The sequence below is a fragment of the Lissotriton vulgaris genome, chromosome 4_1 (genome assembly GCF_964263255.1).
Source record: "Lissotriton vulgaris chromosome 4_1, aLisVul1.2, whole genome shotgun sequence".
NCBI lineage: Eukaryota > Metazoa > Chordata > Amphibia > Caudata > Salamandridae > Lissotriton > Lissotriton vulgaris.
The window spans coordinates 961,088,966-961,107,569 of record NC_141691.1 but is presented as its reverse complement, the minus strand read 5'-3'; the positions used below and the strand labels follow the sequence as shown (position 1 = coordinate 961,107,569).

Sequence of the window (18,604 nt, the reverse complement as noted above, 5' to 3'; positions counted from 1 at the left end):
TGCTGATCCTGGCGAGTGCGCGGGGTAAAGGTTGCGTTTCACTCAGTGAAAGGCAGTAAATAAACTGGAACAGCCTCTAAATCAGCTCCCACCAAGAGGTGAGTGACGGGGGGGAGGGGCTCAGAAGGAGGGGGGCAGCCCCGGCAGGGGGCCCACGGAGCGCTGCAGGACAGGCCTTCCGGATGGAGGCCGGAGCCAGGTGAGCAGGGCGAAGATCGCGGTGTCAAGGTGCATTATGGTGTATATTCGTATATTTAGTGGATTGCATTGTTTGGTTCATATTTTGTAAACGGCCCGTGAGATCCCCGGGGCCAGTGTGGCGGGAGGAAGCCAGGCAGGACTTGCAGTTAAAGTTCACCATCAGGCATCCGATCTCTAAACAGAAACAGCAGGAAAGCCCGTCGGCATAGCTCAGTGGGTTAATGCGCCTGAAAGTGAGATGTATCTGCAACCTGCAGCTTACACGCTGGAGGAGCCACTTGGGCCTTTCATCCTTCTGAGGCTAATAAAATGCTGCGCTCCGAGTTTGTATTATAAGATGACTCGCTCTTTGCAGCATTTCAAAGATAAAACTTGTAGCTGCGAGCACTACATACAAAACCTTCCATGCTGCACCCAATTACCCCACAGAGGCCAATGTACAAGCAACACGTTACGAATCCTGCACCACGAAAAGCGCCCAGGGGGTCAGTGAAAACGGTAGCGCTTCCGTGACCAGGACAGGGCCAGGAAGCGCTAGACATACACGGAGTAGCCACTTAAGAAGTGAGGAAGCGCTTCAGGCCACAAAGGGGTACGGGTAGCGCTATGTAAATAATATTAAAAATGCATCTGATGCTCTGACGAACGGGGCAGACTTGGGGGGCAGGTGGGGGATGACTCCGCCTCCTTAACGTGGCACTGGGGGCAGTCGGTAGGTAGGCGCCAAGGGATGTGCTGAGAGCCTCCCGGGCACTGTGGCCCTCACGTGGGCACCGGCTGCTGCATGGTGTTCGGGCATAGCAGAACGGAAGCCACACCAGTGCAGAGTTGACTCTAGTCTATTGTAGGCAGAAGGGGAGACTGGCCCTGCAGAGGGGGGGTGGGGGTACAGACAGGAGGATGCTCATGTACCGGCATGATGGGGGCGGGGTAAGAAGAGGGGTGACAGGCACGAGAGATGCAGGATAATCAAAATCAAAAGGAGCACCGCCAGCTGGACACAGGAGGAGAGGGTGACAACACCCGCAGACAGACAGCGGGACAGCGAGAGATAGGTGGGTTGAGAAGGGCGCAGAGTAAAGCAGAGGGGTGAGAGGCACGGGCGCCCTCAGGGACCCAATCACTCACCACGTAGGAGGACCCGCCCTCCCCGCTGCGGGTCTCGGTCTCTGGGATGGAGAAGTGCATGTCCCCCGGTCTCGCGCACCACGCTCCTCTCTCCAGGCACGGCACGCGCCGTCTCGCGCCTGCCCCTCCCACACACCTTCCCCTCTCCTCAAAGCATCACAGACAGTGGGTGGGAGGGCGGGAGGTGGCACGGACAGTGGGCGGGCGGGGGGTGGCACGGACAGCGGGCGGGAGGGAGAAGGCAGGACAACGGGAGGGAGGGGGATTTTATTTATTTATTTTATTTATGAAGGCATCGGAAACGGACAGTGGGCGGGCGGGAGTGAGGAGGCACGGACAGTGGGCGGGCGGGAGGGAGAAGGCAGGACAACGGGAGGGAGGGGGATTTTATTTATTTCTTTTATTTATGAAGGCATCGAACACGGACAGTGGGCGGGCGGGAGGCAGGAGGCAGGGACAGTGGGCGGGCGGGAGGGAGAAGGCAGGACAACGGGAGGGAGGGGGATTTTATTTATTTCTTTTATTTATGAAGGCATCGAACACGGACAGTGTGCGGGAGGGAGGAGGCACGGACAGTGGGCGGGCGGGAGGGAGAAGGCAGGACAACGGGAGGGAGGGGGATTTTATTTATTTATTTTATTTATGAAGGCATCGAACACGGACAGTGGGCGGGCGGGAGGGAGGAGGCACGGACAGTGGGCGGGCGGGAGGGAGAAGGCAGGACAACGGGAGGGAGGGGGATTTTATTTATTTCTTTTATTTGTGAAGGCATCGAACACGGACAGTGGGCGGGCGGGAGGAAGGAGGCACGGACAGTGGGCGGGCGGGAGAGAGACGGCTAAAAAAACAAGGCCAAGGGAGAGAGGAAAATCCCTGAACATCGTGAAAGAAACAGGAGCCAGTAGTTGATGTATCTAGGATGTTTCTGTTTTGCATGTACTACACTAAGGGGATACTCTCATCCATCACTCTGCCAGGTTTGTAGGAGGATATTGGGTGGTGGTGTATAAAACAACTGAGAGGGAAAGGGAAGGTTCAAGGTTCTATAGATGAGTTATAGGGCCGAAGGGAATGGGATAATATGACTGGGAAACTACACAAAAAGTGCCTTTGAAAAATCATGTGCTGACTGGCTCAAAGTAGCGGGCAGAGCGGAGCAACAACGTGAGTGTGTACAGGAAACAATTCTCCAAAACGTAGTGTGCTGGCCGGCTCAGCTTGAGTACGTGAGCGGAGCAGCAAAACATACGATAAAAAGAAATGATGGGAACTCTGAGGAGTGACACCTATGACACGGTGTGCTGACCGGCTCAGGAATTAGGAGCGTAGCAGCAATGCGCGTGCAGGCAGAGCTCACGAGCAAAGAAATATGAGGCTGGGGGGGTCGCGTGCTGGCCGGCTCCAAGTTCACAGGAGCGGAGCAGCAACTCGAATAAAGGCGAAAGGGAGATGCCAAAATTAAAGGTGTGGTGCGCTGACCGGCTTAGAAGCGGGCGGAGCGGAACAGCGACGTGCACGCCAACAGGAATGTACCTCTCTTGAAAGGGGGCCAAGGAGGTCCGCAGGAGTCCGGGGCCAAGGCTGGATAAACCCATAATTAAAGACGGGACGGAGAGCTGGATAATGCACCAAACGCGCAGCAACCAGGAACCAAAATGAAACAAGGGGGCGTGGTCACGTGTCAAGAACAGTAAGCCAAGCAATGGCTTACGTAGGAGATGGCCTGTTACGAGCCTCAGGGGCCATCTCAAAAGTACTCGCATCAGTGGATTTCACAATCCCTGGCCATGCATTAATGTTCTACCAGTTTGTAGTCCTCTGGAGGCATGGCGCTAAACCTGGTTCCTAACACACTAGAGATGTGTCATAAGTGTAAGGTGGTCCTGCTTTGGTGAGGGGGCGAGATAATAAAACAAGTCAGGTCCCGGGCTGTGCTGTGATTGGCTGACGTCACGGGGGTGTCCCGGGCCGGCAGCCAATCACAGCGCGGCCCGGGAAATTACGTCACGGGGGTGTCCCGGGCCGGCAGCCAATCACATCGTGGCCCGGGACAAAGGGGCGGGACTTAAAAAAAGCCCGAGAAACGCCCCCGAATCGCGTTTTCCCGAGAAAGCGTGATTGACAGCCTCTGTCTCCCAATGGCTAGCCTCCATTTATGGAGCTAGCCAATGGGAAACAGAGGCGGTCCGAACATCCCTACTGTAGACAAAAGTTTTCGATCTGGGAGGGGCACTGCGTGCCCCTCGCCAGGTCGAAACCTAAAAAGATACACCGAAACGCTGCGTGAACACATTTTTCTTTGACAAAACTTTCATCTGAGTCAATGTATTGATACACTGTGCTTTTGTATGTTGTGTTTGTTTCTCATGTGTATAAAATTGACGTGGGAACTAGATGCCTGTAATGTTTTATGAAAAATGTTGATGAACATGCATTGTGGTTAATTAGATGTATCATTATGATGATTTTTAACAAATTTTAAATATTGTAATCAAAAACACATGTTTTTGCATTGTATGTAATAAAATGTATTTTTTCTAAATGGACTTGTCAAGACATTTAGTATTGGAGTGCGTGATGTGGTTCAGTGCATACTATTTGAGGTGAGTTAATTTGGCACATAAGGGAATTTTGTTTTTGATAAGTGATAACTACCCGGTCCCTTCTGATCTAACTTTCTCTTTTTTTAATAATCATGATCTAGCACAGTGACATAAAAATGTCATCCAAGAGCTACATGCAAACTACATGCTACAGATTAGAAAGTGCTTATTATGTTTTCCGAGTCTTTCATTATCCTACTGTTGCAAAAAAAGGGTTTGTTTGGGTAGAAATAAATTCTTATTAGTAAGCCAACTCTAACCAAGGTGTTAAATTCTGAATTCTGGGTTTGTGCTTCTCCATACCAAGCATTTTCTATACACTGATTTACACATGAATGATTCATTGTCTTTGTATTTGTATATGAGGTAAAGTGCTCTGACATCCTTCGCTGGTATGAGTGCAGCAAAAAAAACGAATGAAATACATTTGAGAGAGGGGCTATGGAGATATGAGGGGCACTGGTGGAGGGTGATATTGAGGGGATCATTGAAAGGCTCCAACAAAGATTGTTGCATCCTGGTGCATTCTAAGGTCAGCATTTACTGCTTTAAAAACAAATACAATTAAATGTATAATGAAAAATGTGTTATAGAATGCTCCGTTTTTGCTCACATTTTGTTGAGAAGAGAAACCCCCCAAACCCTCCTTGTAGTGATGAGAGACACTCGCTACACTCACAATGAACTGTACGGGGGGCTGGTCTGAAAGAATTTACCAGGACTGCTTTGGACTCCCATTCTGGCCATGCAGATAGAACAGGATCTGAAAATAGACTTATTTCTCTCTGTCAGTCATGACGACAGCTTGTGAGAGATGTAAGGTCTCCTTGGTCCATAAAAATTTAGATTTTCCCAGAAAACCACTTCAAAGCAACTTACAGTATACTAAAGCTGTACGGGGGCTGGCTAAGCTCTAGAACAGGCCAGAAACGTATCAGGACAGGCATTGGCATAGCCAATAGGTCTGGCCTTTGGGGCTTTATAAGTGTTTAGTTATCCAGCACAATATCCTTGGTGAAACAACATCAACTTGTTTCCAGAATACTCATTATAAAATACGAAGCTATACAATCACATAAACGTGCTTTCGGTCAGCCTTAGTCATCTATTGGTCTGCGCAAGTGTCAATGACAGTTTGCTTCCTCACACCACAGCATGGGGTAACGTCTGGCACAGTGAGTAATTAGCATGTCTGCGCCATTGAAGTACTGGGATCTTGCTAAAGTAAGACCAGACACTCCTGACACGATCAGCATGCCTCGCGTGCCTCCTAATCTGCTAGGCTCATGCTTTTTCCGCTTTCACTTAAAACGAGTGAAATCAAACATACACTGCATATCTCTTTATTTTTTTCCTGGGGCAGACTGCTATTCCCTCAAACTCTAAGCAGCTGCGCTCAGTCACCTGTGTCCCTTACTGGTGATCCCAGCAGGGGGCACCAAAGGATCAGCAGCCCAGCAGAGACAACATAAATTACACGCAGCAGTCATCTGTTTGCTTTTGACTCCTTTTTGATCAAACATTATTTAGGAACAAGGAGAGTAGAGTTCGAATCTTAGCTTTCGAATTTGGATGGTGCATATGAACGGGCACAATGTGGAGCAATGGTAGAGTGAGTAGGTTGAATGATTGCCCTAAAACATCGCTTGTTTAAGCAGTGTGTTCGCACAGAAGGTATTATGCCGCCATGTGATTGTATGCAAGGTGATACTTGAGTGAACCTACAATGCATTGCTGTAGAAACTAGTTTTCAGAACTAGTCTGGTCCCAGAGCACACACATAGGACTGATGCGCACATGCGCCATCAAAATTCCAACATACCATAGAGACTGGTTGTTGGGTAACTCAGGGCAGGGGGCATTGTCATAAAACCTCACAAGGGACATTCCTCAATCCTGAGCAGTGGGTCTACTGGAAAGTCCTGATACTGAGAATTACATAGCAATCCTTGGCAAATGCCGGTGAATGCAGAGAAGGAAGTCGTCCTCTTACGTTGGCAATGCCAGGTAAACACCTATAACTGCAAAAGTAACCTATCAGCAAAAAAATAATAGGACACCCAACTTAGATAGGCTTGTTATGTTATTTTATGTTATACAGTTTATTAAGCGCACAGCTTGCCCACCAAAGGGGCGTCCCGGCGCTAGTCCCAAGTGAAGAAACATAGCTGAGGTAGAAAAAAAAGACAGGGAAGACGCTATTTCTCCGGAAATAGATACATTTTAATGGCTTTTCTGAATTGCAGTACATCCTTTATCTCCCGAGTTTGAGCAGGAAGTGAGTTTCAAAGCTTAGCCGCCAGAAACCGAAAGGAACGACCTCCTGCTCTACTGCGCTTAAACCGAGGTACGACCAACAGATTTTGTCCTGCCGACCCCAGAGGCCACGTGGGCATATACAGATTAAGCAGTGGGCTCAGCAGTTTAGGAGTGGATAGTCTAATGATTTTAAAAGCGATACACAAAGTTTTAAACTGTATCCGCTGAGCTACAGGAAACAATTGAAGTTTCCGGATAGTGGCCGATGTTGGACTGAAACAAAGCAAGCCTATTAATGCTCTAGCAGCAGAGTTTTGGATACGTTGAAGGCGGGTAATTTCCGCCCTATTAGCACCAATAAGTAGAGAGCTGGCATAATCCAGCCTTGAAAGTACCGTCGACTGAACAATTAGTTGTCTGGTGGCAGGGTCTAAGAATTTCAAAACTGGCTTAAGGCTGCATAAAATGCCAAAACACGTGGCAGCAACCTTTTTCGTATGGGCAGAGAAACTAAGCTCTGAATCTAGCCAGACTCCTAAATTCTTCACTTCATTCTTCGGTATCGGGGCTGTCCCCAGAGTGGATGCCCACCAGTGGTCGCCCCATAGGCCCACATTTCTACCAACCAACAGCACTTCCGTCTTAGCAGCATTCAATTGGAGACAGTTAGCTGTCATCCAATTAGCAACTGCTGCCAGACCTGCTTTGTTATGTTATGTTATGTTAAGCATTTTGTAAAGCGCAAACAGCTGCCCCAGCAACGGGGCGTCCCGGCGCTAGAACCATAACACAACCAGCTGAGTAGAGAAAAGAGGAAGACCTACAGGGGGGGAAAGAGATGAGTTTTGATAGCTCTGCAGAAAGCTAGTAGGTTGTCGATGCAACGGATGTGGAGGGGAAGGGAGTTCCATAACTTAGCCCCCAGTAGTTTGAAAGAGCGTCCTCCGATGCGACAGAACTTCGTGTGGGGTACCATGACTCGATGTTGCCCCTTGGACCGGACGTTGCGTTGTGGATTGTAGGGCGTCAGCCCTACAATCTATTGTGGTCCATGGTAAAGCCTTCCGTTAGGGCAACCACTAGCTATGTGTCGTCAGGGTAGGAAACGATGTTAAGACCCCATGTTTTAGCGACCGCAGCCAGTGGTTGAACATAAAGATTGAACAGGGTGGGGCTTAAAGCTGAGCCCTGGGGAACACCCTGCTCATTCAAACGCGCCCTAGAAAGGAAGGGAGGAGTGGAGACACTGAAAGTTCTGCCGGTCAGAAAAGAACAAAACCAAGCAAGAGCCCTATCTGTGATCCCAGCCTCTACAAGATGTTGGAGAAGGATCTGGTTAGAGACAGTGTCAAAAGCGGCACTGAGATCCAACAGGACCAGTGCCGCCATTTGACCACTGTCCATAATGGAACGAAGGTGCTCAGTCACAGCCAGGAGCGCCGTCTCTGTGCTGTGACCGGACAGAAACCCATGTTGGGTGTCATCCAAAATGTCACCTGCACTCAGAACGCTGGTATGAACTGAGTTCACATGAAACTCTGAAATCTTCGCCGCCCAAGGTAACAAAGATATGGGCCTGAAGTTTTCTGGTTTTGGTGGGTCTAAAGTGTTTTTTTTTAGAATAGGTGACACCTAGGCCTGCTTCCACCTGGCTGGGACAGTAGCCATAGCAAATGAGTTATTAACAAGGTTAAGTAGGGGAGGCAAGCAGTGAAGGGAAAGCTCTCGGAATTGGTCTGGTTTTAAAGGGTCTGCTGGGGAACCAGATTTAATCTGTCTAGTAAGCTTATCGAATTCTTCTCTAGATAGTTCGGGAATAGTTGACATCTCAGAAATTAAACCCGGTGGTGGACCAGGAACAGGGTTATCTAGTGGCACCGGGACAAAGGCTTGATAAATGCCCCGAATTTTGTCCACAAAAAAGGTAGCCAGTTCTTCACATAGGATAGCCGAGATCGAGGTCGCATTATCTGCTTTTTTCATATTAAGCTCATTAGGAATTTCAAAGATAACTTTGGCAGGGTTAGTACTGGCTTTTATTTCAGAGGCATAGGCTTGTGCTTGTGCCTTGCGCATTGTGAGCAAGCCCTTATTTAAGGAGACTGTGCATTTCCAGGTTTTAATAGTGCATTTCTGAGCATGTGCCTGTTGGTGCCTCATACCCACTTTTACACTTAAGTACTCCCAGGTAACTGAAGAGAACTCAACTTGTCCTGATGATAACCCACCCAACTTGCCAGAATCACACAGTGTGGCGACCGCGTAGCCGAGGTTAGAACTTATTGCACATGCTTACGCAGCCAATCAGCACGGCTTGACCGAGGACCACCGCTATTGTCTCTGCCCTCTGTCGGGGTGCAGGACAGCCCCTCTCCTGCCACCCCCTTATCCCCCGCAATTCTCATCCTATCCAGCGGGTACTGCCCAGAGCTGATGCCTCGAGCCTCACATACACACACAGCTATGCACTGCCTGATACTAACGGTATCCCAGTGCAGCACTGGGATACCGTTATCATGCCCTTTCCTGCGCCGAGAAACCAAAGAAGGCGCTATCCCGCACCCTATAGCTAATGTTACCGCCTTTCAGCAGCACGCGGCGTATTCAGTGAAGTTAAGGAGCTTTTACAGGCCGGGTCTGAATGCTCATAGGATATAGGTCTAGTCAGAAAAATAAAATGAATTATTTGCGAATAAATAAGTTAACACATGCAACCTTAGTTGCCTCACATACTATGAGAGACAGACAGACACAACGCACAGACTAACTTTTTGTCAGAGATCCTGTCGGAGCTCTTCCAGTCACCTCCAGGAACAGGTAAGACAGTAAGTAGTAGATCTGTAGACAGTGCTCGGTTCTGTTTCAAATGCTAAACAAACAGGCTGTGCCCCTCTCAGACATGTGTTCCCTGTAAGCACCAACAGTGTACTGTAAACAAGGCCTGGGTAGGGCCAGAGTCAGTCTGGTCTGGATCACAGTGTCCCAAAGCAGGGCCCCCTGCATGGGGGAAGATGGGGATGACAGACTGAAGGCATGGTGAGGGACCAGAAAGGAGTAGACGTCGCACACAAAGAGAGGAAAGGGAAGAAAATTGAGTATTTGGTGTGAGAGAGCAAAAGAGCCGAGGGGTCAAGAGGGAGAGAAAATGGCAAAAAAAAAGAATCAAGGGAAGACGATGGGACATGTGGTACGGCGAGAAAAAAAGTGAGTGGTTAAAGGTTGAACGAGAATTGGAGGAAAGAGAAAAGAGAAACAGCATATAGCATGGATGAGGGAAAAGGTGTAGGGACGAGACAGAAAGAGATAAGGCTTAGCAGACAAGGAGACGAAAGAAAAGACTACCGAGCATTTGGAATGAGTGAGGGAAAGAGGTGAGGCGGCCGAGAGTGAGAACAAGCGCGAGAGCCTCGCGGTCGAAAACAAGTTTGACGAGAGGCAGCAGGGAGCCTGCGCCTGTTTCCCTTGCGGGAGCGAGAAGGAACCATCTGTTTGTAATTAAGAGATGGTTTGAAAGCTCGCTCCCGCAAGGGAATTGCCAAACGTGCATGCGTTGCCATTCAAAGCAATGCAACAAGTGCACGTTTTTGCCTGCAAAGCTGAATCATTTACTAAAGGTCTTTTTCCTAAGCAGCGCATGCATAGGCGAGACCTAATAAGATCAGTGAAAAAGCTCTTCTCAAGGCTCCCTCACAAATGGCGTGCAGCAGATATCTGAGTTATGGCGGCCTCTAGAGGGAGTAGAAATGCTTAGCACTTCCACCCCATTGACTGAAGTTCAGGTTGTTTCAAATTAGGTGGGTGTGCTACTAAGCAAACACTGTTGTGGAGGCCTTGTGGCCATTATAACACTGTTTACTGCTATTTAAAGTTACAGGATATTAGCCTGACAACAGGGAATTATTCACGCATCTCAATATATTAAAGATCCAGTGCTGGAAAAATTGTTTTGGGGTAATATTTCTGCATTTTCAGAAAATAGCAAGCTGAGGTTTGAAGGCAATTTCCGTCTATTTATTAAAATGAAAGGATTGTATTTTGGGCCAAAACATTTCAATAGAAAATTACATACTTTTTTAGTTCGATTTTTTTTTAGAAAGGTTTAATTATTTGCCAAAATTGGTAACGTATTCTTTTTAGTGTTCTTTCTGATATTTCCGTACATGTACCTTTTTCCCAGGGACCAGGCTGGATCCATAAATTATTCCCACAACAGCATGTCAAAGTCGTCAAGTGGCACTATATCATCTTGTGAAGGCACACAGCACCACCTTAAAAAACTTTAAATATTTTTTTCACAAAGATGTCTTGAAGGCCTATGGCCATTGTAACATTGTTTCTTGCTATTTAAAGTTACAGGGAATTCGTAGCCTGACAAAAGGGAATTATTCACGCATTTCAATATATTGAAGATCCGGTGCTGGAAAACTTGTCTTTTGGTTGATATGTGTGCAATTTCAGAAAATGACAAGATGAGGTTTGTGGGAAATTTCTGTCTATTTATTAAAATAAATGGTTAGTATTTTGGAACAAAACTTTTTAACAGAAAATGACATACTTTTTTATATCGGAGGTTTTACTAGATGGGTTAAATTATTTACTAAAATTGGGGCCAGATGTATCAAGGCCTTTGCGACTCGCAAACGGCCTTTTTGCATATTCTAGTATGTATGAAAAAAATCGCAATTTAAGGAATCGCAATAATTTGCAATTCCTTATTTTGCCATAGCATGTAAGGAATCGCAAATTTTGCGATTCCTCAAATGATATGTAAGAAACATTTTGAAATTGCGATTTTGAGTTTAGAAATCGCAAATTACCACCAACTTGAAGTTGGTGGTAATTTGCGATTTCTTTTAAAAATGCTCTATTTGGCATTTGTGAGGGTGGCATGTGACACACATACATGGCCATAGGGCATGTATGTGTACCACATGCACACACATGTAGATTTCAGGGGTGCAGCAGGGTGTCTTTGAGACACCCCTGCACCCTTGAAATAATTCTCAAATTGTGACTTGCAAATTGCGAATTCGCAATTTGAGAATTATTGCACTATCATTCCTATGGGCCTCCTGGCCCATAGGAATGCATTGGAAATTATTCTTTAATTGCGAATTCGCAAATTGCGAATTCACAAATAAAGAATAATAAGGAATCGCTAAAAAATAGCAATTTTGTACATACATACCGTTTTGCGAATTCTAAATAGCGATTCGCAAAAAATCGCTATTTAGGATTCGCAAAACGGATTCTTGATACATCTGGCCCTTGGTTACTTAATGTTTTTATGTTCATTCTTATATTTGCGTATATGAACCATCACAGGTGCCAAGTGGCACGGTATTGTATTGTGAAGGCACACAGTACCACCATAAGAAACAATAAATATGTTTTCCACAAAGATGCCTTAGAAGTTACAAAAAAGATTGTCATCTATTCTAACATCAACGGATATAAGGATATACTGGCTCAGCGCACACCTAGGGTCTAGCCAGCGCAGATTTTCCTCATCACTGAAAGAGTTAGACAGAAGGAAAGAAGCAAATGGTGAAATTCTGAGACTAATTTAGGTTAAAAATATGTGTTTCATCCTTAGTCTAACCTTTTCAACTGAAAAAGACTGACGGTAAACGGAGGGCTTGTAACAAGGTGGCAGAAGACAGAATTAACTACTGATTTTCATAGGTAAGTAGAGCTGTTACTGGGTACACCTCGGCCTCAACGGCCACGAAACTGTCAAAGTTAAGTAACTACATTCCACCGACTTCAACACTTTCGGTGGTGGAACGCAGAGTGAGCAGAGAACAGTACAAGAGAGAGAGATAGCACACTGCTCCTTCATTCAAAAATTGTATGCCTGTACCACTTCTAGGTCACAAGATACAGGCAACACAAGCATATGAATAGGGAACAACTTCATGCCTGGAAAACTTTTATTTGGTTGTTAAGACTTCTAGGACCTCAACGAGTTTGCACCTGGGTGTGTGACCCTCTACCTTCTTGTTTTCTTCCTATCTCGTTTCTCTTCGGGTTTCAGGGCGCTAGTCACACTGCTATTACAATACTTATACAGGACCTTCTTCTTTACTAGTTGCATGTTAAGGTTCCAGTTCTTTTCAGTTCCTGGGAAGTTTCCAGGTATTTCAGGGCTAAATAGAGCATCCTCCCCGGAAAAACCGGAAAGCTGTGCACTTGAATGCATAATGTTGCACTGCATTTCCTATCTGATTATTACTTTAATGTGCTCTTTCTCACGGAGCCAGTTCACTACAGTGTTTGGTGTTCTCCAACTATGACCTGAACCTGATGCTGGGCAAAGCTTCTTTCTACAGCATACACGTTCTTCCATGAGTTACCAAGTAAGTTTGAATTCAATCCAGTTCAGTAGCTCCGGGAGATTAACTTATGTTCCTTGCTAGAGAACGCAGTTAGATCCCCAGTGCTTCCCTTGAATCATGGATTTGGAGCTTCAGTTTGTTCAGTTGATGAACACAGCAGTGTTATCCATCTGAAGGATGCAGAGACCGGTCAAAGAAAGGATTTGCCCTCAGTTTTGACATGTGGATGTGACACCTGCATTCTAAAGAGCTCAGCTTCCATTGAGCCAAGAGGTATTTCCTTTATTTGGCCTCTTTGTCCTTCCATTAACTTTCTAGTCATGTTGACTTGTGCGACAGGTGGTTTTAAAAAGGATATCCACGTAGCATGGACTACTTGCACCGCCATGCAAGGGTAATGAAGGAATGTGTCATTCACTTGCATTCTTTCGTCCCCATTACTTGCTGTAAGTGGCCATTGTGAAGGATGCTATTTAGAATCACGAAAAAGCAGAGAGGAGAGAAGGCCTGACTGAATGTTGAAAAGTGACTTGCATTCAAGAGTTGACATTTGTATTCGATAGGAGTCAATTTGTCTTCATAACGAAAGCCCGTGTGCAATTTTTGCATCCACTGCTGCCTCTAAATATGCCTCTAAGTATGGCCTGTTCAGGTTCACGAATCAACTCGTTCATGTTAATTTGAAGATCAGACATTTTGTAGTTATTTTGAGTTGCGTGAAAATACTGTTCTACTTTTATGCTGAGCGGTCCTTAATCGATCATTTACACCGATTCGGGTAAAACGCTTCCTCTCGAAGAACAGCTAGTAACACCAGTATGCTTTCAGAGAATGCCTGGGGAGGATACATCTTGGAAATTGAGAATTTTGTAATGCTTAGTTAAGAGACTTTCCTATTTGGAATTTTCGATAATTTTCTTATAAAGGTAATTGAATATATAGGGTATAGTTGTGGGAAAATATAAGAACCAGAATACTGAATATCTCCTTTGACCCATTTGCTGTTTAATTTTCGATGTGACATAATATTCAAGATTTAGTCTAATCTTTTTGACAAAAAATAGCAGAAGGTAATGCCCTTGGTCGTTTCATATTTTGGAACATTCTAGATCACATTCTTTTGCAAGAGAGACTAAACTTCCTCGACCATCTGGCCCAGGAGAAACAGTCTTGAGACCTGTAGGGGAATAATAGTTTGAAAGGGGTGAAACCGAACTTTGTAATAAATCTACTAATTATCACGCTCTCAGTCATCTCATGTTATCCTCTGACATGAGAGGAAATGGGTGGAAATATTTCTCTCTACAGGGTGTGCTGAAGGAACGCGGCATAGGCAGGGAAATGTTGTTTTGGAGGGATAGTGTTTCCATTGCTGTGGCCGGTAAAGACTGCTGGAATCCATGAACTCTGGGAACATTCTCGCTTTTGAAAAAGGGACCTTTGCTGTGGCTGTTGCTTCTCGGTATGTTGAAGCTGAGCCTGAGCTGAGCTTTTCCAATAAGAAGCGTATATGGGGTTGAGCTCTCCCGTAGCCCACAACGTGTCTTTGGTAACTCTTTGTGTTCCTCAAGACCCACCAAATAAGGGGGCCCATTATTATCGCGGTTTTTCTGCATCCTCCGGGCCGGCGGAAGCCACCGCCGGCCCGGAGGATGCGGGAAAACCGATGCGGACCCACCAAAGACCCACCGCCACATTAGGATGGCTGGTGAGTCTTGGTTTCAGTCCGCCGCTTTTCCGCCGCGGTCAGCTTACAACCACGGCGGAAAAGCTCTAATATGGTGGCGGTGTCTCTCAGACACCGCCAGACATATTAGGATGGCTTCTAAAACATGCTTTTCCGCGGCAGATTGTCCGCCGTGGAAAAGCATACGGATCTTCACTAAGGGGGCCCGTTGCGGGCCCCCTGGGTGAAGGTTGGGTGGGGGGGTGCACATGGGGGTACCTATGGTACCCCCCTGCATTTACATGCAGAAAGCGGCAGGCACTGCGCGGTGCCTGCCGCTTTCTGCATGTAAATGCAATGCATGTCTTTTTAACATTGCGGCGGGTGCAGCTTGAAGCCGCACCCGCCGCAATGTTAAATATAGAGGATGTGACCGCCAGGGTGGCAGTCACATCTTAATTGTACAGGAGGGAACGCCGCAGCACATGCGGACGTTCCCTCCTTCTCAGGGCTCGCGGACGGACGCAAGTCCGTCCGCGATCGTAATGAGCCCCTTAATGTGTGAACCTTATTTTCCCCACCATCCATTTGTCTGGATCTGACCACCAGGACCTGCATTTATACAGTTGATTCCTGTCTATGTCTGAGAAAAGACCTTCAAACGGTGGCAGTTGTTGTGAAGTCCAGGGGACAAGGTTCTGAGATTATGGCGGTGATGTGGGTAAAGTTCCCCTCGAGTGTCACCTTTGATGTAGTCAAAGCAACTGCCACTATCACTGCGCTAATGTAAGGCGGGGGAGTCCCTGCAGATTCTTCCACAAAGCCAAAGCAGCAGCCCTGACAATACGACAGAACCACCTGTGAGGGGGTTGGGGGGGCAGTGGGGTGGGGGAGATGGAGTCTCTCTCTCTTTTTAATCACATATAGGCTGGCACCTTAATAAACACCTGGTTTCTGGAGCAATCAAGACACAGCTATTCCTTGAAAGTCTACTTGATTCAGCAAGATTCCAAAGTGGTTCCCATTCCATCACCAAGAGACTTTTAAAGGGAGCAAGGCTTCTACCAGTGTATTGCAGAGTAGGTCAGAGGAATGTAGTGATACCTATTGCACTGTAAAAGGTAGGTCAGGGTTGTACTTACAGTTTTCCCTGTATCCTGGGGTGCCATTAGCAGGAAGGAGAGTTCTCCTTTGGTCTCAAGTTCTCCCCAAGGGCACTCACCAATTTGCTGGCTCCCTTAGTCGTTTTTCTGCATGACAAGCTAACCCACTCCCCATTAGCTTCCAAGACCGGTACAAACAAAAACTTGTTGTGCCAGCTCCTTGCTCGCCGTGGGTTCCTCATTAGTCACACAATGTGATGTTGGGCTCTTTATCAGATCTGAATATTAGGAACAAATATAGTTCTTTGTAGGAGGCTGCCTTTCTTCACAACCTTGGAGTATCCAGACTTGTCTGGTGCGTGTAACAGACAGCTTGTGGGGCACTTCCACAGGGAAAACCTGAAAAGAGTTGTTTCTCTCTCAGTTCCAGTGCATGTGGCAGTGACTATGGATGCCAGAGAACAAGGATGGCGTGTGACTATTATGTCCTACTCAGCCAAGGAATGGTGGCTTCCTTCAGAGGAACCAACTCGTCCTACCGGAAGAAGCGTCTGTCCTGGTTCCAAACTCTTTGTTGATCTGATAGGTGCTCCTTCTCTGGCGTGGGCCTTTGTGACTAAGTAGAAGGGACACATTTGGAGGCCTTGGACAACAGATTGAGCTTCGATTGAATACCTTCATTAAGCTCTGACAGTTTCTCACACTTAATGTGCAGAAGATCATCTCTGCAGGGTGCACCTTCTCTAGCATACATTTATTTATTTATTTAAATTATTTATTTAAAGGTTTTGTAAAGCGCGTAGTAACCCTAGAGCATCCCAGCGCTAAACCTGAATCTCCGGGGGTTTCAGCAGTCTAAGGAATTATGGGTGAGGGAAAAGGAGGGTCTTTAGTGATTTCCTGAACTGGAGGAGATTAGGTGATTTCTGCTGTCTCTGTAGACTTTTGCAGGTTTGTGGTAAATGTAGGTATCCCAAAGTGGACCTTTGCCAGCACAAGCTGTGCTTTTCTGCGCTGCTTACTCTTCAGGTTTCTGGGTGTGGTGGGAGGGAGGATGGATGGCCTATCATCTTCATTGCCCTCTATGCTGCTCTATATCTTACTCTCTGTTCCCTGGTTGCCAAGCTATTGATTTGGCTTTATAGTGAGAGCTTAGAATTATCTCTGAATGTTCCCTTTTGAACAAGATACGAATTTTATTGCCTTGTTTGCCACAAGGATGATGCCCCAGACTGGATTTTTCTCCTCTGAGGAGTCCAGTCCTCTTTATGGACTCTGATTGGCAGCTTTACCTGTCTATTAGGTGTACAGGAAAAAAAGGTTGCAGCTGTTAAGGCCCTTCTCTACCTCGGTAGCATCTGTTAATGATTCTCACAGGGTTCAACCCAGAAGCCTTACGAGTAATACTAGCTTATGTTTCCTCTTGGGATAAATGGTGCTCCTTGGAGTACTGCATTTACAAAATGTTTCTGATATTGGTCTGGAGGTTTCCACCCTCCAAATTGAGTGGGCAACTATTAGGGATACCAGGCTCCCTTAGGGTGATCTGATCAATATGGAGGGTCTGGATAGCTTGCCCTATAGGGATTATCTCTCCATTAGCCTCCTGGTAATTCTGTTAAACCTTTGTCTTGCCTCTGGTTTTCAAGGAGCTGCAGAGGACTCCTTTGAATTGTTGACTGAGGTGGCATGTGCGATCTTGACTGATAAGCCGTTCTTCCTTTAGCCAACCTCATTCGTCAGAAGACTGTATCGCTGGTCTCTCTATCAAGACTTGTTACATGTGTGTATTTGTAGACCAGTTGTTGTTGCACTTGCTGAGACCAGTTACACTTATGTATTTACGCCTTGATTTATAGATTACGGCTGAAACATAACATGAATGGAGGGAAATTGTGAGGAAAAATATTGAATAATCTACTGAATTGCAAACTACATGTGTATTCAACAAATATTATTATTGATTCTGGAATCATCCTCCAACTACAAATGACATGGATATGTAAACAAATGTGTTTTCCATAATTAAATCCAAGGTATTCTAGTGTTTAAAGCAAGTTGTAGTCAACACGCACTGTTATAGTCAAAAGGCCTTGCTTGTTTTTGAGTACTGACGAAAATATTTCAAAAAGACTGACAGTGTAAAAATAAAATAAAAAACCGATTGCTTTCTGCAGACAATGCATTTAGGAGACAAATAATGTAATGTATTAATATCCATAGTACTTTTTGAATTTAAATAGTCCCTAATGCAATGACATTAAATCCGTTTTTTGTATATTTAAAAAAACACTGGTAAAAACAGGCTTCAGACACCCACAATGTGAACTAAGATCTAAAAACAAAAAAATTTATGAAAGGTACACCAGCCATGCAGAAATGTTATCTTTTTGATTACAGAAAACTAAGAAGCAGCATAGTTTTTGCCAACAGATGGCATCATGCTCCTACAAATCAGTAGAGAGAGCACATCTGCTGTATTTGTAACAATATTTTACCTGCAGAGCTTTATCTGAGCGTCCCTTAAACTCGATTTTTTGATATCTGGACTCAAGAAGATCTTGACCGCGCACAATGTTCGTAGATCGGGCATAGTGGTGAAAAATAAGGACTCGCATCGGATTTCATTCATGATGCTATAGGGTTAATCGCAATTATAAACTACGGAATAAGAAAAGTGTGGTTAGATATAAACAAACACTATTGCCGCGATCAAACAAACATCTCTTAACTCGAGGAATTATTCTTGATTTCTAAAGTGTATTGTGTGAAAAAGGTTTGGAAACGCACAAACAAGTACAAATTACATATAAGCACTAAATGAAATGAAAATAATCGATAATCGGTGACAAAATCGAAATTGTTAGACCTTGTATAGTGCATGCACGTGTCACTCCCTGTATGAGAGTGGCACATATACATTAACATGTTCTGAGAGGGTAATACATGAACAGACATGCATGCACACAAGGAAAACGAGCAGTCAGCCAACCATGCACACAGAAACATACAGACACCCATGGACACATGCATGTACGCATACTTGCACACACAAACAACCACACACTGGCATTCAACCGTGTGCCTAGCCAACAAATAGCACGCCCCTATGCATACACATTATAAAGCCTTGCTATGGGGCCCGGGTAAAGAGTAGTTTCTTACCTGTAACTCCAGTTCTGTAGTAGAGATATCTCTGTGATAGTCATAATCATGTGAACAGTCCCACCCATGTGCATGGACCCCGGAGCACTTCATTAGATATAGTCTCTTAAGTTGTCTCCTTCTGCAGTCCTGCATAGCCAC

The 18,604-nt window shown here is 45.8% G+C and overlaps 1 protein-coding gene across 1 annotated transcript in view; it reads right to left on the bottom strand.

Moving 5' to 3' along the window:
- Positions 1 to 17,930, bottom strand: part of C4_1H18orf63 (chromosome 4_1 C18orf63 homolog) — a 1,615,038-nt gene extending 1,597,108 nt beyond the window's left edge. Inside the window, exon 1 of the mRNA XM_086966887.1 lies at positions 17,797 to 17,930. Coding sequence (XP_086823013.1) covers positions 17,797 to 17,930 — 134 coding nt within the window. The remainder of the gene's footprint in view (positions 1 to 17,796) is intronic.
- Positions 17,931 to 18,604: the final 674 nt, after the last annotated feature.